Genomic DNA, 24,369 nt, shown 5'->3' on the forward strand with positions numbered 1-24,369 from the left:
TGGTCTATTTTTTGCTCCTGTATGGGCCGAGAGACTGTGTAATTTATTTTACTCTATGGTTGCTCTCGTGATAATCCAATGTCACGAAAAGCCAGCTGTTCTCTCATGCTGTTGGGAGATAAATAGTTTCCCAGACAGGCGTTCCCATCGCTCGTCACGCACGTCTGCTGAAACTAACGCACAGATTGTTTGACGAATACAAAGAACATCTGCGCAGGACGAGGGTAGGGGATAAGGGTAGAGTGGGGAATTAAGGTTGAGGGGTGGTGGGGGCGGGGGGGGGGGGGGGGAGAAATAAAACAACCTTAACTGTGGTCTATGGGATATGAATTGCGAACAAACGAGGAAAAAAAACAAAGACCATAGGTCTTTTTATTGCTCTTGTCTTGTCTTGCGTGAGGCAAGATTTAATCTGCCACGTCATTGTTATTGCTGCAGGACGCCAACTGTTTTCAACAAAAGACTCGTGATACATCAAATACTTTCGGTTTCCAATGTAAATGTCGTCTCATTTTAGCTATCTGTTGTTGTTCACAAGTTCTTCTCTTGTCAGCTCAAGCTCGATCGGTTTGATCGGGTCAGTCATTGCAATAAAACCGAAGATTTTCTAAACTTTATGGACTCGGAAAAATCGTAAACGCAGAGGAAAACAAACCACGCATGCCTAAAAGGAGTTCAGTATTGTTCCGGGAGTATGTTTTTTTTTAATAGTGACATTTCAACAAAGTTAAGGAAAGGTTTCCATCATTTATTTGCGAACGAGTGCTGACTAAATGAAAAGACGCATCCATCTGTAGTTAAAGTTGTAAAAGTGATCTCTCTCTACCGGCTCCCTCTTTCCTAAAATCGAAAGTACATTGCATGGCATAACAGTCGTGTCATTTTCCACTTGGCTGCAAGACTGATTGATCTGTATTTAGTGGAAAATATAAATAACAATTGAGACCGACTTCCGTTTATTTCTGTTCTTGGGCTATTTCAGATTAAATTAAGTGACACGTCGGCAAGTACTCTAGCAAGTTCAGTTCTTAGATTATCTCTCTACAGATTGCCCGAATTTCGAGCAAGCCGGTTGGCAGAATGAACTTGCCAGTAGTTTGCGTCACACAATTGTTCTTTCTCATTTATCTTTGCCGTGTCACCTGTGGAAAGAAAGCTCAAATTATCTTGGAGTTCAAAACCGAAAGCGGAACTTACGAGTGGAATCGAGATGTTCTGGCAGACATTTTAAAGCTGCAGTCGCCATTGCGATCGATTTTCATTCTCGGAGATGAAAGAGGTCATACACTGGCAACACTCGATTTGATTATTCACATCTGGAGTGGAACCAGACGAAACTACGTGGAAGAAATCTTTCGAGAAACAGACCAGAGAAACTCCGTGGTGTGGGCGCACATTTTGGAACTGCAAAGGCAGGAAAAGGAAGTAGAAAATGTACTTTTACTCTATGGGAGCCATATGAATTTGGATGATGCTTTCTTCAAGTCGTCTTACGGCAGGTTTTTCGCGACAGTCTCTTCTGGTTTAAGCCTCCTCCCTCAAGAAATGTTCCAAAACAACAGCATGCCATCATTATTTCGAGGGTCAAGCCTCTTCCACAACACCGGTCACAGCGACCTAACAAAGCCCCATGTCGTTGTAGATGCTCCGTTTGAGAGTGATTCTGCCAAGTGTGCTATACAAGAAGCGAGGGAGTTTTTAAAGGATTATGAGAAACTGCGTAAAAGCGAGTATTGGACTGCAACGAAAAGATTAGTTGCCACCTACAGAGCGATGCCAATAATAAAGACTCCCAAGGGAAGTTGCATCGATGGCGCAGCAATCGTGGAATTGGCCGCTGCAGTTAAAAAACCCATGGATGCCAACTCGTGGTCTGATATTGTAAATATTTATGAAACTCTGGACAGAAACATTTGCAAGCGGAGCCATCAAGGGCTCATCCAATCACTGATTACATCCAAAGCGACTGAAACAGAAGCCAAAGCTAAGAACTCCGTGGATGATTTCGCAAAGTTGTGTGCTTTACGAAACGAGAACGCCGAGTTCAAAGGAGACGTGCGGCGAGTAGTAACAGAGAAAAACGAGTTGGTAAAAATAGAAAGAAATCTCGAGGAAGAGAAACGTAGAAGAATGGAGGCGGAAAAAAGAAAGGAAGACAAGGCGAAGAAAATTCAAGAAACGCGTTCAGAAATGGAAAAAGAACATGCAAAGTTGTTCAAGTCTCGTGAAGAAGCGAACATGGAAGTAGGAATCCAACACGATAGATATAAAACGACTAGGAAAGAAATTAAGCTCCTTGAAAAGGACCTCAGTAAGAAAGAAGGCGGATGGCTAGATGTGATTGGGCCAGCCATATTTAGACAGAGACCAGCTGGTGAGAAGTTTTCCAACACACCGGAAACTGGAGGTGAAGAAGGAACCTCGCACGATCCAAATGATAGCTGGTTTAAAGTTATCATACAAACTTTAACTGTTATTAATGACGCTGTGTCAAATGGATTGAAAATACGAGACATTTTAGTGAATAGTGACGAGCGGCTGAAGCAAAATATAATAACATTACCTCGTTCTGAATACAGCATCATTGGAATCAGAGTAGCGTGTTGGGAGTGGAATGCAATCGCGGAGAAAACCTTTGGTTTTAAAGGGAATGCCTGCGGAGTGATTGCACAGGAAGTCCAAGGCCTCTATCCAAGGCTCGTGACAGAGGGGAACGATGGTTATCTGCGTGTACAGTTTGACGCCTTGCGGGATATGATCAACGAGGCACTTACGTATAACAAGAATGCTTCTTACCCAATGTGCTTGAAAGGTCATCCTTAATTGTAGAATAAGCGTCCAGCTTTTTAAGGTGGCTCACTTGTTATTCCTGCGGGCTGTCACTGATTGTAGAGTAAGCGTGCAGCTGTTTAAGGTGGCTCAGTTGTTATTCCGAACGCGCTCGTCGAGTGTGACTCACTTTGGAATCAAAACGTTATCGGTTCTGACTTAATGAAAGTTAACTGAACCTTCTACCATATTGTCCAGTAATGCTATCAGCGATTCAGTTTACCTACTCGGATACAACAAGCCAAGAACTCGAATCTCTGGACGGAAAAGTCCTACCAAAATTAGATCAGCTTATAGAGTGCCAAGGCAATCGCCCCTCTTGCGAACCGTTATAATTTTGTACGCTTGCTCTGTGAACATAAAGTGCTCGAAAACCCGCGTTATTCGTAAAAGTTGCTTTTTAAATTTTGGAAAATTATCCAAGAGTTTTTAATGAAGCTCCTTCCGCGTGAATTTCAAGTTACAACAATATTTTCCAATGGGTTTTTAATTCCGCTGTGAAGCATTTTATATTGGAGAAATTGTAATCGTGATTTTAAGCTGGTGTCCTCAGGCTAACTGAAGCTGACGAGTAGTTATGAATAGGAAATTAGAACTTCCGGTAGATATTTTGAGAACTCACATCCGGCCTTTTCTTTTTTTGGTGGGGGTGGGGAAGGGGGCTTGGAGGGGGAGGGTTTATCTACGCTGATGACTTCAGGAGTGGAGAGGATGTACGCTTCATTTTTAATCATTAGGCTACCTCGCCTCCCATGATAGAAAAACGAATAGAAAGCAAGGACTAGTAGTAACATTTTATAATGAGTTTGATGAAAACTTTGGGCGTTTTAGTAGATAACGTGTATAAATGAGAACTATAGTAATTACAGCTAATAATATTATTCTATTTTAGATAACTCGATCAAGATTAGTGAATGTAATTTTTCCATTCATGCTGTAATTCTGTCAAGTATCATTGTAAAATATGGCTATGTAGATTTAAAATATGAGACTATCGGTTTGTTAAAATGGATCGCATTTGAAATATTTTCGCAAAACTTAGTTCCTTTCAACAGGTCGCGTTGAGTGATTGCGTTCATTTTAAAAATCCGGTTGTTGGCCATATGAGAAAATAGCGATATTACTTTCTTTGGGAAAATCTATTATTGCATTCTCTAGACTGGATTCTTTGGTTTCCTTGATGAACCACATGGTCCAAGTGATCTTGGATTAACCTGTTTAGTTAACTTTCGAATCACTTTGTTCTTTCTGCAGTGACTGAATAGATCGCCTTTTTTCCTCACATAACTGCTCAAGATGGTTCACCTTCTTTTTCGTGTTTTCTTCAGCTTCTTTTTCCTTGGCGAACTCTTTATCCTTTTCGGCAAGTATCTTTTGAAATGTCTCGTCAATTTCTTTGATTTTTATTTCTGTCTTAACCAATTTGTCCACCGCATTTTGTATCTTTTGTTTGACCTCTTCTTCTTTTCTCTTCACCTTGACAATTTCTTGCAGATCTTCTCTAGCAGTGTTAATCTCGCTTTCTGAGATGCCTTTTTCCTTTAAAGCATTTAAAGCGCCATCTATTTTATGTTCCACTTCGTCAGCTGTCAACGAAAATATGTCTTTGATGACTTTTTCTCGAATTCTTTTGCAATTACTGTTTTCCATTACTTCATAAAGATTTCCAAACTTAAGCCAGGAGTTTTTATTTATGGATTCTGTCACTCCTTCAGCCTGTTTCACCAATGCTTTCCCATCTAGAGGAATGCCCGTAGAAGACGTCTTTACTGGAACTTCTTTGAACTTTGCAGCCAAGAATTCCATTGCGAGTCCATAATCACTCCCGCTCAGTTTTCCCGCATCTCGTAACACTTCACGATCGGCGACGTGTGGAAACTGGCTCACAGAAATTTGATCCTTCTGGAAGTATTTGGCAATGGTTTCCCTTTCTTTTTGTAAGTTTTTCTCAAATGTAGGTTCCACGATAAAGTCTCTAACGAAGTCCTCAATTGTGTGACCGTCCGGGGCCCGAAGTGCATCTCTTATAACAACTCCGAGTGGGGCAAAGCTTTCTACATGGACATTCGGGAAAACAAGATCACGCAGGCGTGACATGAGGAACAAAAAGTGCAGGTTGTTATTGTCAAACCTTTCGCGGACAAAAACGTTCACGTAGGACGAAATAAGTGTTGCGAACAAGCTAAGGTAGTACACTGAGACATCTTCCCCTACTTTTATACCTTGAACCTCGAGTAGAATAAGGGAGCCTTCCCCTTCATTTTGTGGATGAATGGTATGAATCCAGACGCCATGAGTGACAGACACAATAGTGTTACCAGTCGGAAATATCTCTTCGATGTGGCTCTGATCACTTCCACTTAAGATGTGAATTATTGTGTTGAGTGCAGTCGATTTTCCAGCTCTTGCATCTCCAAGAAAAGCAATGACTTGAATGGGACTAGGTAGTTTTGAAATTTCGTTCTTGCCCTCTTGCGTTAACTCAAATGTTTCACTATCGGTGTCGAAATTAAGAAAGAGCTCAGCTTTTTTCCCTTGAACAGTAGTGGCCAAACAAAAGAATAAAAGGCATCCAAACAACTTGAAACCCTTCTGTTGCAGAGTCCATCGTGGTTTGATTCTTGTTGAGAACATACTGCCCGGTAAACCCTCGCGGCATCATGCAGAAGACTCAAGCAAAGGCGACATGTTGACACGTCAACCAGCTTTGGCGCCGGTATTTTCCCTTCTGTTTGTGGCCTCCACTTTCTTAGAATTACAGGAAAGGAAATGGTTGATTGATTGCGACTGAAAAGTCTAATTTCGTCACGTTTGAAAATAACCAGCCCCTTCCCCCCCCCCCCCCCCCCCGCATCCCCTCCGGCAGATCTTTCAGTCCTTCTTAGCGCGGCAGTGATCTGTAGAATCGCAGAAGAATATCATAGCCATAAACATTAAACTTAGCTTTACCATCTTCTATGCATAGTCCTTTAGTGATACAGAATTCATTCAGTCAAGTACTGAAGATACACTTGGCCACTATTAACTACATAACACCCTCCCTACCCCTACCAATCTCCGCCCAGACCGTGAGATAATGGCACAGTATGTTCCAAAACTTATTGTTCGCGGTGACACTGCAGTGTTTCGGTAATTACTCGTCTGTGGCAAATAACAAAGAAACGACTGGAGCTAATTTGCAAACGCAGACTAATGGCAAGTTTATTTACCGACACTTTCGAAGTCGCTTTCTGGGAAAAACCCCTAGTCTGAGTTTCGATTACCGCGAAAGTAGGGAAGTTTATTTGAACTCTAGAGGGAAACTACCCGTACTTGGTGACACCGTCGAATTAGTAATCACGCAGAATACCTTTTAAGCGGTTACCATCGCTGTACTTTCGCTCAAGTATCGTTTAGACTTGAGGTTGAACAGGATGAATTTCCCAGTGTTGTACACGTTACTGATGCTTTGTGCTCGGTCTTCTGAAGGGAAACCAGCTCAACCTTTGCTGACATTCAACAGTGAAACCGAAATGTTTGAGTTGAACAATGATCTTCTGCTTGAGATCGCAGAGCTACAGCGACCAATACGTGTAATTGCTGTTGTTGGAGATGCAAGAATTGGAAAATCGACCACACTCAACTTGATCAAACACATCTGGAGTGGAGCGAATCAAACCTACATCGAAGAAGTTTTCAAGACGGGCGATACATTCAGACCTGTCACGCGTGACGTGTGGGCTCAGGTTATTCAGCCCCGTGACGAACAAGGCGGAAACGTTGTGTTACTGGATGTTGAAGGTACAAATTTAGGAGATGATGCTCTCACGACTCACTTGAGTATGTTCACAGCCCTGGTATCATCCGGTTTAAACTTGTTTGTCCGGGAGATGGTTCAAAATAACAACCTGCACTTCCTGTTTCACATGTCACGTTTGAGTGATCTTGTTTTCCCAAGCATTAGCTCGGAAAACTTTCCAAAACTACAGGTAGTCATCCGGCAAGGGTCACTTAAAGATCCTGGGGAAGGAAAAACCATCGAGGATTACACAAGAGATTGCATAGTGGAACCCTCCTTCCAAAAAAACATGAAAGAAGAAAGGCAGATCATTGCTAAACACTTCCCAAGGAATCAAATTTCTGTCATCCAGATTCCGTACCTAGAAGAGAGGGAACGGAATTTGTTGAGTAATTTTGACAAACTCAGTAAATTGCAGTACTGGGGTGTCATGGAACGTTTAGTTGAAAAGTTCAAGCAATTTCCAGTAAAGAAGACACTTGGAGGAAGTTACATAGATGGCCAAGCGTTGGTTGAACTCACTGTTAGATTAACAGAAACTATGAACAAAAACTCGTGGCCTGATTTTGGGAGCGTTTATGATACGATAGAAAAGAATATCTGCAGTAGAAGTTATATCAAATTCGTTGAGCCACTATTTGCTGAATTGACTGCAGACATAATAGAAACCAAACTGGAAAACACTTTGAGGGCGTTTAAAATGGAATGCGTTTTGGAAAGTGAAATTGCCGCTGCTCAGGAAGATCTACGGCGCATTGTTGAGGAAAAGAGGAAAGTCGAGGAGCTGGAACGGAAGGCGAAGGAAGCGGAGAGTGAGAGAATAGCCGCGGAAAAGAGACGCGAGGAACAGGAAGAGAAATTTCAACATGAACTGACGATCAAAGAAGATCAGATCGCAAAGGTAAAGAGAGAAAAGGAAGCAGCTGAGTTGAAGGAAAAGAATCTTAAACAACTTCATGAAGAACAACTGAGAACCATTACTTTGCTTCAGCAGCAACTAAGTAAGAAAAGTAGCAGCTGGCTTGACATCATCGTACCTGTTGCAGCTGGAGTTGCTGGGGCAGCTTTGTTGAGTGACAGGGATTTAAAGCGAAACATAACCACCGTTCCCCACTCTCGTTACAGCGCAATTGGACTCAAGGCCGCCTGCTGGGAATGGAATGAAATCGCTAACAAAACCTTTGGACTGACCGGAGAGGAGTGCGGCGTGATCGCACAGGAAGTAAAGAAGTTGTATCCATTCGCCGTTACCAGAGGAAAGGATCGCTACTTGCTGGTGCGATATGACATGTTACACCAGATTATGAGCTCTTATTAAGGCGCGACTTAACCTTAAATTCTGAAAGAAATCGAAGTTTTGTTTTTCGCGGAACTCGAATCTTAAGGTATTGAAGTTTTTTTTTGACAAGTACTGTTACTGTAAGTTTAAAGCTCGTTTTCTCAAAACGAGTTATTTTCGCCTTCGAGAAAAGATATCTTGAGAAGGACTTATTCAACTGAGCTAAAATTCTCAGGATTTGTTGTTCTTAGTACGTTCTGTGGGATAAGCATAGAACTTTTCCAGGCAGTCCATTCTGTCGAAGTTATGTATTGAAACGTTGGCTAGATTTTCTGAATCAGATTTAACTGGTCATCATTTCAAGTGTTTTTAACTTTTCAAAAATCTCTATGCTTATCCCAGCAAGCTATTTATCTTCTTCTATAAAATGTTAAAATTATTCCTTTTGATCAGTTCTTGTAGGAGTTATCTTTTCTCAAGTAAGCCCTGGCATTCCCCAGCAGGTGGCAGATTTAATCAGCCGGTGTGAGGTTACAATACAGTTATAGGGTACGCAAATATTTTTTCCACAACTTTTGGTCTTTAAGCTTTTTAAAAATGTATACTTTGCCATGGTTTGGAGTTAAATCTTAGCCGCGAGAAAATTTTTAAAACATGGTGTGTTTTTAGGTCAAGTCCCACCTTAACAATCTATATACGTGGTAAGAACGGCAGTCAAGAATCAATAAACCGGACAAATAATTATTTTAAAAGCTGTTATGGTATGCCCAATTAAAATTGATATACGCTTCTTCAGTTTTGCCGAGGCAGGGTCGCCATGGGGGGTTGGGGGGGGGGGGGGTACCTAGCTTCGATGGTCGAAGGGTAAAAAACACTATACCTATTTGACGGCTGAGATAATATTGCGGTTGTTTGACGAGGCGGCCGACGGTATCTGATATTTTTTTTAAATGACGGTTGACGGCTCGAATATGAAGGGCAACCACTTCAAGCCACGTTTCGACACTAATAAATTGATTATTTGACGTTTTGCGGTGAAATTTTAGGCCGTTTGACGGTTGACGGTTAATTAACCCCATTGAAACCTTTTCCCGTAGTTGAAGTATTAAAAACATTAAACAGGCTAATTATGAGTGCCAGTGGGACGGAGGTCAATACTCGAATTCGATAATGCAGCGTTTGCCTGAACGTCATTGGATAGATGCACGGATATTATTTTGGTCTTAGTTTAGGAGTCTTATTCTTAATTATAGGGGTTGAAACATTAATTCAGAGTGAATCAGTATGCCTACAAAACCAGAATACTTGTTAGATGTACTGCTAAGTCTGACATGATCTTCCCATACTGCGGTTGGGTTTTCGCGCCTTTTTGTTGTTATTGGACAGCATACACGAAATTTTCCGTTTACCTTCCGGAAGCATTTTTCTTCAGTCAGCTTTTGCATGTAGTCTCCGCACCGGGCATTTAGAACCTCACGCAACGTTATCTCTAGAAACATCACGCACCTAAAGGAACATAACGCAACGCTAACTCGCTCTCAGAAGATCACAAAGCGTTACCCCTAGCACCACCACTCAATGTTCTTAGGGATTGCAATTTGAGAACAAAAAATCTATTTTTGAACAATCACAAAAGCAAGGACTCACTATGAGGCCAGCAAATTTATTCTTATCATTGTTACATTTGCGTTCCCGGTTCGATTACAATTACATTAGGACAGTTTTACCTATAAAGCTAAGTCTTTCATCTTTCCTGCTTGACCAGCCGGCCATCCAGTGTCCCTCTACCAAGGCATTCGTCCCTAACAGCTCAGCAGAATCAGGGGACACAGGGAGATATGGGATAACAACCGCGGTGTTGCCTTTAACGCCGTGTAAGAAGTCTTCCCACTTCTACACGTTTCCGGTTTTCTCGGCTTTGCAAGACTTGGACAGCTCATTGATTTCATTTGCTTCAAGCACACTATCCCAGACGTTGGCGTTTGCCAATACTCCCTTTACGGACTCTTCGACTGTCATGCGCCCTCGAAGAGAATCTTGATCTTGCCCAAGCATCAATGATCCTCCACCCCGGATAGTGTGTCCTGACTGGATTTGACATTTGAACAACAAAATTGAAGATGACCAAATATCTGTTGATGGATATAAATTGGTACGTAAAGACAGAAAATGTGGAAATTTCTGGGGTGGTTGTGTAATGTATTACAAGAATTGTCTGAATGTCATTGAAAGGGATGATATCTGCTCAAAAAGTGACCTTGAGCAAGTGTGGATTGATCTTATGCTTGCATCTCAACGACTTTTACTAGGAACTTTCTACAGACCCCCAACTGACAATCAATTCTTTGACAAGTTCCATGCAATCTTAGATGATTTGTGGCTAAAAAGATCTAACATTATGATCATGGGTGACTTCAACTCTGACATTAAGTCAAGTGTGGGAAAACGCTTGTTGAAAGTTACCAGAAATGTTGGCTTAGAGAATGTCATTAAAGAACCTACAAGAACTACAGAGTTTTCAAACACAATCATAGACCCAATCTTCACTTCTAATAAATCCAAGGTGAAAATTGCAGGCTGTTATGCCCCAGGCATTTCTGATCACCATCTTGTCTATGCTGCAGTTAATTTGCGGAGACAAAAATCAAGTCCAGTGATCAAAAAGTGACAGATTTTAAGAACCTTAATTGCGACAAACTCAGACATGATCTCAGTACAGCACCTTGGAGTGTCTATGAGATATTTGATGACGTAGAGGATGTTGCTTGGGCATGGGAGTATTTATATAAGGACGTTATGACTGATCATCTGAAAACTAGAAAAGTAAAAGTGCGCACTAATGGTTTGAAGTGGATGAATGGCAACATCAGGAAGGCGATGAATAGAAGATATGCCCTGCTAAGAAGAGCTCAAAGTAATCCAAGTGATCCAGAAGCTTGGAAACTGTATCGTCAACAACGAAATCACGTGACTAAGATCGTGAGAGAAGCCGAAGCAGAATATTGGAATGATAAGTTTAAAAATGCTAACAGCTCAAGCGATTTCTGGAGGGTGGTACGTGAAATGCAAGGCAAGTCAAAGAGCAGTGTGGGTGCAATCAAAAATGAGGATGGAAACATCATAAACAATGCTAAAGATAAGGCAGAAAGCTTAAACCATTTCTTTTCTAAAGTTGGTGAAAGACTTGCAAATGGTATCTTATTGGATAACAGTGTAAATGAACATCACCATATTTACCAAGTCACTCCTGCTGCTGAGCCATTACAACTAAATGCTCACAAGATTAAAAGAGTTATTGACAAAAGAGTTAAGCCTGGAAAAGGGTGTGGTCCTGACAACATAACCGCGAGAGGACTCAAACTAGGGGGTGATGCTGTAACTGTCGGTCTATCCTATGTTATGGGAGAAAGTCTAAAAACCTCAAAGTATCCTTCCCAATGGAAAATGAGTAAAGTAAAAGCTGTACCCAAAAAGGGAAATAGTTCTGAAAGAGGTGACTTCAGACCCATTTCCCTGTTGAGCATCCCGAGCAAAATGTACGAGAGTATTATAGGGGATCATATTGACTGTCACATTGTAAACAAAGGACTGTCCAGCGAAAACCAATGGGGGTTCAAACCAAATAGATCTACAGAACTTCTAATGCTGCACCTGACCGAAGTGTGGAGACAAGAGCTGGATAGAAATAGAATCGTGGGTGTTCTGTTTATCGACTTTAAAAAGGCATTTGATTCCATTTGTCATAAAACAATGGCTCTTAAACTTCAAGCCTGTGGAATTTCAGGAAATGTGTATAATTTGATTGTTGATTATTTATCTGGGAGAAAGCAGTTTGTTGAGATTGAGGGTCAAAGATCTAGTGAAGCGGAAGTCAAATTCGGTGTAGCTCAGGGCTCAGTACTTGGGCCTAGGCTTTTTAGTATTTATGTCAACGATCTTCCACAGGTGCCTAGCTGTGGAAGGATGGAAATGTTTGCTGACGACACAACTTTATATTGTATTGGCGATTCCATTGATGACGTCTGTTCCAAGATCCAAACCTCAATAATTGAAATAGCTAAGTGGTGTAATAGGAACGTTGTGACTATTCATCCTGATAAAACCGAGATTATGCTTCTTACCCGTAAAGATTTCATTGGTCCTCTAAGACCAGTTAAGCTGGGTGATCACGTAATTAGTTTTGTTAATAAGTCGCACTGTCTTGGGTTCACGATTGATAATAAGTTAAGCTGGGGATGCCATATAAAAGATCTTACAACATCTATGACTAAGAAGGTGAAGCTATTACGTAGGTTTAAAAGCCTTCCTTCCCAAATATTAGAACCAATTTACTTTAAGGGTATTCTTCCGAGTGTGACCTATGGAATAAGTGTATGAGGAAATTGCAGTGAAGCGAAATTAGACGGTCTAGAGAAAATTCATCTCAGTGCGGCCAAACTCATTTTCAAACAACAGATACCACCCTCTTGGAAATCATGAAGTTATTTCTACAAGAAGAGGCTCCTCTGTCTGACACATAAAGCTTACTACGGGTTTTGCCCTGAACAAGTTGCAACAATCATTAAGAAAAGTCCTAATTTACGCAATGTGAGAGACAACTTTAAACTTACTCTGGACAGACCGAACTCTAATGTTGGAAAACTGTCGTTCAAACATTGATCTGCAATGGCTTGGAATTCTTTACCGCAATCAGTTAAATCCATAGAAGACCACCATGGATTTAAAAACCAACTTCGTTATCTTTCTACAGTCATTGACAGAATTTCTTTCGACCAATCAGCAATAATTTACACTAAAGATTTAACAAATTATAAATATTTTTAGGAATTCTAATTTAACTTGTAATCATATTTTAGAATTTCACACGTTTTTGTAATTATTAGGTTTATTAGGTTTCTTACTTTTTATTTTGTAACTTTTAATTAACCGCAGGTCCACATCAGCTTATGCTGCCTATATACCGACCTGCGTAAACAAATAAATGATGTATGTATGTATGTATGTATGTATGAACTTATGCAGTGCATGTGCAGTAACCCATCTTTGTAGAATTGCCATGCACCAGTGTTTTTCCAACTCGCACAGATGTAGTGCCATTTGCTATCATTCGCTGATACCGGTACATACCTGCAACGGTAAAAAAGTCATGAAAATTAAGCTAAAATAATAACGGACTTACTTTTTGAGAGGAAAAACTTGTGAATGGCAGGGTGAGTTACAGTTTGTCACAAGACTTGTTTGAATTAATAAACTTGACATTCATTGATCGGTCACTCAAGAAAAGTATTTTTTTATCTCCGTCGAAAAACTGACAAGCTGTATTATTCTGAATTTAAAAATAATTTCCTCCCCCCTAATTTCCTCCCCCGTTTTAAATCAAATGATTGTGTTTCATTAGGGCTTCATCATAGAAAGGAGGTGAATCTTATCGCGCAAATAAATGACCAATGAATCGTGCGAGACTGCCATTTTGACATCATCAAACTTATCAAAAATGCGATAAATGAACAGAAATTATGGGTGAAACTGACACTTTATCGAAACGAAAAGAACCTGGCCTGATCTAGCAGCCAGCAGCGCCTACCTGCTTAAAACTTGATCTTTTCTGCTGGAGTATCAACCCAGCTCCCTACCCCCCCCCCCCCCCTTCTCCCCTCTCCCTCTCACTCTCGGGCTACCATGCTAGGCCCAAATGTTCTTAATTGCGCTGTAACATCCGTCTTAGCTTTAAGGGCACAAAAATATCTGCATATGTTAACTTGTATTTGTCTCCAATCCAAAACTTTATCGACCCATTATCGAGCACTGCTACAGAGCGTAACTGAACGGCGCTCCTCTCTGATCCAAGGACTTCATCCAGAAGCACACCGTGAACTGAGTCAAACTTGGCATACCCCAGATGTTGGAGTAATGACTCACTCCCTTGTTTCGGAAATAAAGCGCGTAATCTGTATCTGTGGGAGATGAATACGAAATATATTTATAACAGTGTACCTTTTTTTTTGTTTTCTTTTCGTTATTGAAGCAGCTCTCACAATACTTACAAGCATTTTATTTGGCACTTAGGGCAACAAAACTGTTATTACAAGGAGCTACATGAAGTAGAAACTTTGAAATACCAAGAGCTAGATTATGATCCCTACGCCTAGTGCTTGCTGTACAAGAAAAATGTTGATCTCGTGGTTATTACGACATATGGATTCGTTAAATTTGCCATCTTGAATGCGAGTTATTTGATTTTTCTTTTTTTTACCATGTCAAATAATACCATAACTCAATGCAGAAATTTCAAAACAACGCACTCAAAAGATTTTGCTAATAAATTTATTAACGAGCAAGGGCTTTCAAGTTAAAAAGCAAATTCGTAGTGGCATACATGACGTACTTTTTAGTGGATAACCGCTGACGTGTCCACTGAAAAGTCTGTACAAAACACGACGGAGGGCTAACATTCCTCAGTACGGTTCGAGCGGTAGTTTATCACATGGTACCGGCTCGAAGCTGAATTTGCCTCTTTTCGAACGAAACAAAATACACGGCTTATGACTGTTTCCATGAAAACGATTGGCATGGCAAAATCTTGACCAATAAAGAACCAATCAGAACGCCCGGATTTAACTCAAGACTACCTTGCCATATAATAAATATGTATGAGAGAATACAAACTAGTATAGTAAGTATAATTTGCAAAACGAAGATGACATGAAATTTCTCTTCATCCCGGGTCGGAGATTTTCTGCCTTTCTCCGAAGGTTGCCGAGTAATAGCCAAAGATGTTTCGATTGAAAAAGACAAATTGGTCACCACAAATATCGCCAGCAGGTTGCAAACAGGATGTTCCTCAGCAGGTTAAATAATTACTTTGAATCCATCTAGTACAAAATAATTACCGATAGTTGTTTCAGCTTAGGAGTGACGCATTCTTTTTTTAAAATGGTCTTATACCCTAAAAATGTTTTCTTTTCTCTCTCTCTTTTTTTTCTTTTTTTTTTTTTAATAAAATATGAACTCTCAGTTTTGGTACCACGTTAAAGGACTTCGCAGTCTGACTTCAAAAATGAGCTTTCCCGGGTCACATGCCGCAATAGTTAATGAATAACTAGCTCCCAAGTGTTAAAAAGATGTGTTTATTATGAACACGATAATTTACTAATGAATGGTTCGAGAAGCATGAAATTTTAATTTTAATTAAAAGTTCATCCTGTCCATAAGCAGGTTATCTATGGGAGAAACCTCAGAAAACAGGGTTTGAGGGTTTTCTTCTTAAAAATGGGGAAAAGTTTACTAATATTAGCGATATTAGCTGAATAACAGGGAGAACATTTCATAAATTGAAAATTGTATTGGTTTACGACCTAGATAATTGTGGCCTTTACTAATCTTGAAAATTTGAAAGCATGAGGTTAAAACCCAATGGATATATCGTGCTTGAAATATTGGTGATCTGTCTGTTTAGTGTTTTTGAGAAACCAAATTGATAATGGTAATACGACAGAGTGGAGTCCAATTCGGTCTGTAATCATACGAGTGATTAACAAAATCGGACGACCGCGAAGCGGGAGTCCGATTTGTTAATCACGAGTATGATTACAGACTGAATTGGACGACACGATGTCCTGTTACCAATTAATCATAACAATTACAATTTCCCACAAAAGTAAAAGTTTCATTTGATAAAGAGCTTTTTATTGTCATTTTAAATATCATAATTATAAAATATGGAGAACAGCTCGCAAAATGGCTGTCAGGTCTCTTTCAAAACAGTCACCAGAGACTAAACCTCCACAATTTTACAAAGTCAGTCTCAGTCAGTGGTTACTATAGTGATTGCAATCAATGTTGTGATTGGTGGATTTAGTGGAGAGGACTTAAAATGATTGGCTCATGTAACTGTCCGATTACAGGTGTCCGATTACAGCCAACTGTCCGATTACACTGTCCGATTACAACTTTGCAGATTAATTAGAGCAAAATACAGCAGTTTATGCACCAATCACATTTGAGGAAATTGTAATTGTTATGATTATAATAGTAATTGTAGTTAGGAAGATAGGACGAAATAGATTGATGGAAATACCGAGTACAAATAAAGTTTTCGTAGTGCATCGTATATTAGCCCTGTGAACGAGGTGACCAGAGGCGGGGGTGAGAGAGTATATCGAAAGGATTTACGTAAATTTTCCATTGAACACCCGAATACATACCGGTTATAGCAATGTTAACCAAGCTTTGTTGTAAAGTATATTTCAGATGTACTGAACTGAATACATTTTTCAAGTACTTTTGGACTGTAAACAACCGTTGCTATGGGCATGGCTGTGTTGAAATAGAGCCAACAGTGTGCAGATTTATTAATTTAAAGGTAAATCGTGATTAGAGCAATTTAGATAGCATTTAATTAAATTAAAACCCCGTGAAGTTTATCTAAATTTTTTAGTCTTTGGCAAACAAGCAATATCGAATCGGTTGGCAATTAAACAGTGAATGTTTCTGGCAATTTTTGATCTGGTTTACTTGTGAAACCTGGTTCTTGGTCCCAGGGAAAGTTACGGCCTATATTTAAATGATACCTTTTCAATTTTCACACCTTTTTTAACATTTTATCCTGAAGAAATTCGTCCCGAAAGAAGTCGACTTTGAGACCGCCATTTTGAAACTGTACTTGGCAGCCATGCCGTGTTTATGTGACGTCATTTTGTCTAACTCGGAATTAGCGAGAAGTTGAAAAACCTGTAGTTGACTTGGCATCCTTCACAAGGTCAGCAAAATGTATTTTTTCCAAGCGAATATCCGCGTGCACTCTCTTCACTACTACCATTTTCGGGATTTGGAGCACGTTTAGCTTGAAATAATACGGCTCGAGAGCAACTATAACCTAGAATGGTAGTTAAAAGGCTTGTCGGAAGCCATGGACAAAATCCTTTGGACGGAGTGACGTCACTAAAACGAGGTGGAATTAATATTCAGTCACTGGTTCTCCCTTCTTTAAGAGGATCCGAGAGGTCGACAAACAGCTTGCAAAGACGTCGACATTTTATTGGGGCTTAGCTGAAGAAGATTTTTGAACAATTTCAGTGAAGCTGAGCGCGAAGCAAACTTTCGTCACTCGCTAAGTTTTTGATAGTTTTGACATATTTTTTGACAGCTTTACGTCAACTTTCTGTTGGCTTTTTAGACAGGTTTGCCGGCAATCAAAATAGGAACAATTTGTAACCGCTTTACGGCTACTGAATGGCTTTTCTGCCTCTCAGTGACTTCTTCAATTCACATTTTAACAACCAATGTTTATTTTTTCAATATTTCACGTTAACATGAATTGTAATTGTGTACTTTAAATCTAAAGAAAAACAGACATGAGAAAATGAGCCGTGTTTTTCAATGAATTGTGGTTTTCTTGCCGAATTCTACCTTCAATGTAGAATCTTTTTCGTAGCTGTCCCGCGCGCGGCCGTCTGATGTTATGTAGCCGCGTTCTACTAAACAGAATTTTCAACACAAGTGGTCATACGATAAAATGCTTATTGACAGAGTTAGGTCGGGCGGACCGAACGCTGCAATAAAATATTGTATCTTGTTTTTGAGATATCTTAACTAATACCTACGGAGAAATGGCGAGAGAATATCAAAAAAATCTGTTCTCAAGTAACGTTCTGATTGGTTAACTCTTTCCATGTGACCCGGTTCGAGTAATCGCGCTGAAATTGTGAAGTAGATGTCTTTCTAAATTTCCGTTCTGTGAAAGTTTTCGCAAATCCTATTTTAGCTTTAAGCAGTCCTGCTTTAGGTGATTATCTCCTATACAAAGTTCGTGTCCATTTTTTCTTTAAGATTATGAGTTCCTCAAGGGCTTCGTAGTACACTCTCTTGTACCCATCGTCACCCGTCACCACTACCCACGGGTACAGGTTCTCCACCTCCTGAGCAATAACACCGCTGTCTTTTCCTCTCATACCCAGTTCTTCAGTAGCTTTTCTGGACCACACCCAGCTGTAGCCCTGGAGACCAATCTCCTCGAACTTGGAACGCGGCACAGCTGTGATGTTTTCTTTAAGGCGCGAATCGCTAAAAATTCCAAACAGGACGGCACCGCCAAGAACAGTCCTAACTATGTCTCTTTTCTCCCTTTCTCTTGCTCTTCGAGCTGCTGCCTGGGCTTCATACGCCCTTCGTTGTCCTTCAGCCCTCTTTACTTGTTCTTCTAGAATTCTTCTCTGTTTCTCTGCCTCCTCTCTCGCAGTGCGTTCTTCCTCCAGCCTTTTTTCTCGTTCGATTATTTCTCTACGTCGCTTCTCTTCTCTTTCTCGTTCTCTCTCTTCTTCTAGTCGTCTTCTCTGTCTCTCTTGTTCCAGACGCTTTTGTTTCTCCTTTATTTCATCTTTTAAAGCAATAACACTGGCCACTCTTTCACGCGTAAATTGAATTTCTTCCGTTACAGCACAATTCTCAGCAAACTGGCCCATTGCTTGGTCAATGGAGAGCTTGATCTCATCCACGTCCCTTTCCAGCAACGGTTCAACGATTTCTTTGAATCGACGGTCACACAAGTTTGTTTCAAGAGCGATGTACGCATTTGAAAATCCTCTCCAAGAATTCTTGTTAATCGCTTCCTGAAGTCTCGTAGCGAGATCAGCGATCATTTTGCCATCCATAACTCCTCCACGAACAGTTTTTTTGCAAGGAAACCTTTTGAAATCCTTCGCGAGGGAGGAAGCAATATTTGCATAGTCGTGGTCTAAATCAGTCAATCGTTTCGAATCCTTTACAAACGGAATGTCTCTGACTATGATTCGATCGCGAGTAAATAGCCTGCTTATGGTTTGTCCGTATTTACTGTTGCCATTCAGCACCGTATCTTCAATTTCCGTTTGTAGGGTCTTCCCTGGTGACGGCGATAGCGCATCTCGTAGGACCACCATAAGTCCCGGATGCGAGTTGGCGCTGTACACATCATCATGTTCCCAGATTTGCTCGCTTAAACGCGACACACGATACAGAAACTGTATATTGTGATTACTTATTCTTTCCCTGGCAAACAGCGCTACACCTGAAGACATAAGGACGGCGAAGATGCTCAGTAAATCGGTGACCTCGTTGTCCCCCACATTGGTTCCCTCTGTGTCGATTAAAATGGTGTTGTCAGCACCGTTCGCGTCACGCAGAAGTGACATCCACGCGCCCGAGGTACAAGGTTCCATGCTTTCGCTCGTCTTAAACACATTCTGAACCATTCCACTTTTCTTTCCTTCCAGAAAATATCTGATCAAGTTCAAGTTTGTCGATTTGCCCACTCGTGCGTCCCCAATGACACTGATTATTCTCAATGGACCTCGGATGGACTGCAGCTCGCGAAGAGCATCATCTCCGAGGACGAACTTCTCGCTTTGATAATTGTACCTCAAGAGCGGCTTAGCTGGCGGACTGTCGAGACAAGCTACCCTCAAAAGATCGAAAACGAGAACTACAACTCCTAATTTAGGTTCCATGTTCAGCTTGAAGCTCCACGAGGAGTTAGCTGATTGAAGGCGATCTTGTCAAGCGGAAAATTCAGTTGTTATCGTAGATCGATGGAGGTTACTTTCGTTATTCAACGCTTCCGGAATGAGGTACTGTTGAATGCAGGCAACTCGTTTACTTTCGATTTGGTGATCACGCTTTGGGGAAAAATCCCGCAGTAGGTTACGGTTTCCTATTCGTGTAAACAAAGATCATTCCTCGAAAACACCCGCAGATCAACTTAGATGACCTGTATGTCTGGGAAAAAACCTATTTCGCGATTTGCATCACATAAACAATTAGACTTTCGGTTTCTAAACGGAGTAGGTAACGTCACGAAACGACAGTCCACTCGAGAGCAAAACGAAAACGGCAAAACGAAAAAAACAAATGAAAAATTATGTGCCAATTAAGATTAACTTCGCTTTTCTCATTATTCACGGATATTAAACACCACTTTCCTTGTGAGTTAATGTGTTTTCGGTTTCATAACCTTGTGGGAAATAACCCATCCATAAAGACTCAAGTGTCGATGTCAGATGAGATTTGGTGACACAATACCGTGCTGAACAAGGACTATAGTAAATATATGTATCATCAAATCCATCCAGAGCTGTTTGCTGAATTACAAGAAAAGTTATATAGAAAAAAATATGTTTCTCTGAAATCTTTCCTATGGAATCAAATGGACCTGTAGAATTTTTTTCCGTTATCTGTGCGCTCATGCGCAATAATTATTCTGGAAAAGGTTTACATTTTCTAGTGGGCGGCTCTCGATGTCCCCCGGCGCCATCGCCGTTCTTAGCACAAAATTGCTGAAAACTGCCAAACTGTTACTTCACTATAGGATTGTGGATTCGCCTAAGTCAATTCAATTAAATTTATCGATCTGGATTCTAGGAGGAATGAAATATTGTATTCAAAAATAAGTGTTCCACATGGATGCAAACACGAAAAAACTGACTGACCTCTGTTTCTTGGAAAGCTGCAGTATCATATGCCACGTGTGTCGAAAACCTGTTTTTCTTGTCTGGAGTATTACAGATCAAGGGATAAACCCCTGAATAGTGGGAATCCAGTTTCACTTATCCCTTCTTGGTCTGCTGCCGGATTGACTGCGGCTGTCTTTCAAGCAGACTGGCAAGAAGGATGAATACTTTTTCATTTATCACTTTAAGTCTTCAGGGGACAATTTTCGTCTTCTCGTTTTGCCTAGGTGCTCATGGACAGACAGCACAGCCCCTTCTCACGTGTAACTCCGCGAGGAAAACTTGCGAGTTAAATCGAAGCTTTCTTCAAGACATTGCAAAACTTCCTTTGCCTATTCGAGTCATAGCAATGCATGGGGATGCAAAAGTGGACAAACGGATGCTTTGGAAGATGATCAACCACGTTTGGAATGGAGCAAATCACACGTTCGTCGAGGAAATCTTTCAGACTGGTGACGGTTTCGCGCCCCTCACGCGCGGAGTGTGGGCGTATATCACGCAGAACAAAGAGGGAAGCATTATTTTACTGGACGTGGAAGCCGACGATCTTGTCGACGAGACCCTTGAAGCGCATCTTCACATGTTTACGGGAATGATTTCGTCTGGTTTGAATATTATGGTTCGTGAGTACATTCAAAACAGCGACTTGCAGTCTCTTTATTATTTAACGCGCCTGAATGAACTGATATTTCCGAATTCCAGCGGTGGAAACTTTCCCAAACTCCGAGTAACCGTGAGCGGTGGGGTAAAAGATCCAACCGGCCGATCTGTTGAAGATTACACCAGGGATTTCATAGCGGGGCACTCTTTCCAAAAAGGTATGGTAGAGGAGAGAAAGATCATCGCAAAGTACTTCCCAAGGAACGAAATTGCCGTAAGTGAAATTCCACTAGTTGAAGATCACGCACTTTTTAAGGACTTTGAAAAGCTGTCCGGAAGTGACTACCTAAAAGCGATGGTTACCTTAGCAACACAATTAACGGAATTTCCAATAAAGAGAAACAGCGAAGGAAGGCCTATGCATGGTGCTGCGCTTACAAAGCTTATTGAACGACTCACAGAAACCCTTAGCGCAGGTGGGTGGATGAACTTTGCAAATATTTACAACACAATTGAAAGCAATATTTGCAAGAGGAGCGAGGCCAAGTTCCTAAGACCGCTTTTCAAACTGGGATCAGGGCAGATAGAATTTGATGAGAGAAACCTTCTGGATGCATTCAAGAAAGATTGCCGACTGGACAGTACGATTATATCTGCCAGGAAAAAGCTACAGCAAATAATTCAAGCAAAAAAGACATTGGAAGATTTAGAGATCGCTCTCGCGGAAAATGAAAGCAAGAAAATGGAAGAGGTGGAGAAACGAGCTAACACAGAAGAGGAAATTCAGAAAATAATTGAAGGCAAAGACAAAGAGATCGCTGAAGAAACCAAAGCTCGCAAGGAAGCTGAACGAAAAGTTCAGGATCTTTTGGAAAAGCTGAACACTTGCAAGTCGCTATTAATAGCGCAAATCGAGAGAGGATGGATTTACGCATTGCGATCAGCCCTCAGTGATGAAGAAATCCCTGCTGAATCAAAGTTGCTTTACAGCAAGGCTCGAGAGAAGAAAGAAGCTCGAGAAGACGACACGAATTGCAACAAAATGTATCAGGACGAAATAAAAACGCTGAAGGAGAATCAAAAGCGAATTATCGATGCCTTAGAGACAAAATATTCCCTTCGTGAATTGTCAGAGGCTCTGATAAAAGTGTTGAGTCTTTGTAGTAGTGTCATGGGACTCGCGCTTCAGATAAGAGCACTACTTCGTTAAAGAGACTGTATTATACTGCTTTATCGAGGTGAAACTTCCTCCAGTTGAAAAAACAAAACTTGTCCTGCCACTGGAAGTTTCTAATGTGCTAATTGTACAAAGGTCTTTATTGTCTTTATTCAGCTTGTAATTTACTGTCATGATATTTCAAATGAATTCAAGCTGTTAGACATAACTCTCGTATTATGCTGTTTGTATAGGTAATCATACGGTTTCGAGTTCAATTTGGAATTAATTTGCACGAGTGAGTTTTTCAAAAAGCTGAAATTGCACGAGCCACTTCGGCGAGTGTAATTTCAGCTTTTTGAAAAACTCACATGAAAAACTCACATGAAAAAATTCGCGCGGAGGAAGTGCCGGAAGATCTTTGTTGAAGCCATTTTTTCTCATCTGAGAAAACTTTTTTCACAGTTTCAGCACAAAATTTTCGTCATCATTTTACGTGATATCATTTTCTTAGAAAAGTTCCTATTTTCTTTCAGTCAATTATAATCCAGAATTTCGATGTGCAATTTGTACTGGTGTTATACTTTTTGCACTGTTCTTACACTTGAACTGCACTGCTCTTAGCCAATCAGAATCGAGTAATTTTTTCATGTGTATTATTAGTCGTATTAAGAGTCTCTATGGGATTAACGGTTAGCCGTACAACGGGCCAAAAATTTAGCCGTCAGGCGTAAGAAATTGAACAATTTTAACAGTTAGCTGTAAACAATGTATGAGTGATGTCATCAACCCAAGGGATAAATGTCTTAGAATTGTATCGTTACCAGTAAACATGTCTTTTATTATCACTGAAGATCTTTTCCTGGAAAATTTAACTACCACAGCTCAGTACAGATCTCTTTAAACGTTTCAGTGCACTATGTTCTAGAGTACAAAGAAGTACAGCGTATCATTTATTGTTTTTACATTTTTCTAGACAAACCTATCAGGTGTTTAACTGATTTAAACAATGTGAAATGTAATCATAATTTTAAATGAGATATTATGTTTTATATTAAATGTCTGTTTTTTCTTTTCTACATATTAACTTTCAGGTTTTGCGTCATGGTGCGATGCTGAGCCGCATAACCAAAAGGGAAAAAATGAATGAAATTAAAATGACTACTTACCAAAAATCGTTAGAAAGAAGAAGAGTATCCAGACCAAGTCCGTAGATTAAGTTAAAATACTATTTATTTTGATTCAAACAAACTCTATCAAATCCGATCGTGCATGCTGTTTATTGTCTTTTAGGGAAAAATCCCGGTTCAGTGTTCTGTGTGTGTGGGAGGGTGAGGTATTTGTTGTGGGAATGGTTTTTTTGGGCGGGGGAGGGGGGAGGGGGTGTTCAGTTATCCCTAAATCCTGTAACACTGAGCACATTTGTCCATTATCCATAAAATTATGGACAGTGTTATCCCTAGAAGTATCTTGTTTTTGAGTTTTTCCCATAGATCAAAGTGAAACCTAGCATTCAGCAGTAAAAAAAGAAGGTTTTCCTTAGAGAATAACTGATTAATGCATACCTAAATGAATTGTACTGCGGTAGTCTATATTCCACTGCCGGAATAAAAAAAAAAGCTGTTTATTTTGTTTCAAACAAACACTTTCAAACTCGATCGTGCATGCTGTTGATAGTCGTTTAGGAAAAAAACCTGGGTCTTTTTGGGGCGTGTTGCGGATATGGGCAATAGATATTTCTGAGAAAAATTCCGAAACTGTTTAATATTATCTTTGTTTAGCTTCAAAAACATATTTTTAAAATATCAGAAGTGTATCTAGCCCGTTCTAATCACCGGTGTAACCAGGTTGTCCACGGGTGGGGGGGGGGGGGGGGGGGAAGGGGATAGGGGAGGGGTAAACATTCCTAAAATATCGTAGGAGTGTGTAGCTTGCACACTAAACCCTTACCCTTGCCCTATTACCCAAAAATAGATAATTCAGTGAAAACTATTATTTTACACTTATAAAATAAGTAAAACGATCCGAAAGCCATATCGTTGACATCGCGCGTACCCCTATAGCTTCTGTAGTTGAATGCCCTACACCCCCACCCACCCACCCTCCTCTCTGAGTAGCAGGGATACTGTTTCTAAGCAGTATACCGTCAATTACATTGGAAAATAATGCATGATTGTGACGAGTGATCGACCAAGATGGACAAGTCAGCATTAGTTGCATTGTGTCTTGGATTGCTTGCTGCTCT

At 40.5% G+C, this 24,369-nt stretch overlaps 5 protein-coding genes and 1 pseudogene across 5 annotated transcripts; 3 read left to right on the plus strand and 3 right to left on the minus strand.

Moving 5' to 3' along the window:
• Window positions 1-278: 278 nt before the first annotated feature.
• LOC149114879 (uncharacterized) lies at window positions 279-3,450 on the plus strand. Its single transcript, XM_089284490.1, has one exon. The coding sequence runs from the start codon at window positions 1,081-1,083 to the stop codon at window positions 2,821-2,823; it is 1,743 nt and encodes a 580-aa protein (XP_089140616.1). The 5' UTR covers window positions 279-1,080; the 3' UTR covers window positions 2,824-3,450.
• An 82-nt stretch (window positions 3,451-3,532) lies between these two features.
• On the minus strand, window positions 3,533-5,658 carry LOC149114880 (guanylate-binding protein 5-like). Its single transcript, XM_089284491.1, has one exon. The coding sequence runs from the start codon at window positions 5,461-5,463 to the stop codon at window positions 4,048-4,050; it is 1,416 nt and encodes a 471-aa protein (XP_089140617.1). The 5' UTR covers window positions 5,464-5,658; the 3' UTR covers window positions 3,533-4,047.
• A 204-nt stretch (window positions 5,659-5,862) lies between these two features.
• On the plus strand, window positions 5,863-8,638 carry LOC110052993 (guanylate-binding protein 2-like). The gene has a single exon (XM_020759182.2). The coding sequence runs from the start codon at window positions 6,243-6,245 to the stop codon at window positions 7,923-7,925; it is 1,683 nt and encodes a 560-aa protein (XP_020614841.2). The 5' UTR covers window positions 5,863-6,242; the 3' UTR covers window positions 7,926-8,638.
• Window positions 8,639-9,508: 870 nt separating this feature from the next.
• LOC149114881 (neuronal pentraxin-2-like) lies at window positions 9,509-13,906 on the minus strand (annotated as a pseudogene).
• Window positions 13,907-14,859: 953 nt separating this feature from the next.
• Window positions 14,860-20,075, minus strand: LOC110053161 (guanylate-binding protein 4-like). The gene has a single exon (XM_089284492.1). The coding sequence runs from the start codon at window positions 19,367-19,369 to the stop codon at window positions 17,675-17,677; it is 1,695 nt and encodes a 564-aa protein (XP_089140618.1). The 5' UTR covers window positions 19,370-20,075; the 3' UTR covers window positions 14,860-17,674.
• A 371-nt stretch (window positions 20,076-20,446) lies between these two features.
• LOC110053111 (uncharacterized) lies at window positions 20,447-23,205 on the plus strand. Its single transcript, XM_020759304.2, has one exon. It carries the CDS (start codon window positions 20,529-20,531, stop codon window positions 22,176-22,178), a length of 1,650 nt encoding a protein of 549 aa, XP_020614963.2. The 5' UTR covers window positions 20,447-20,528; the 3' UTR covers window positions 22,179-23,205.
• Window positions 23,206-24,369: the final 1,164 nt, after the last annotated feature.

Source organism: Orbicella faveolata, unplaced genomic scaffold (assembly GCF_042242905.1).
Source record: "Orbicella faveolata isolate gen_17 unplaced genomic scaffold, um_ofav_v1 contig_13, whole genome shotgun sequence".
NCBI lineage: Eukaryota > Metazoa > Cnidaria > Anthozoa > Scleractinia > Merulinidae > Orbicella > Orbicella faveolata.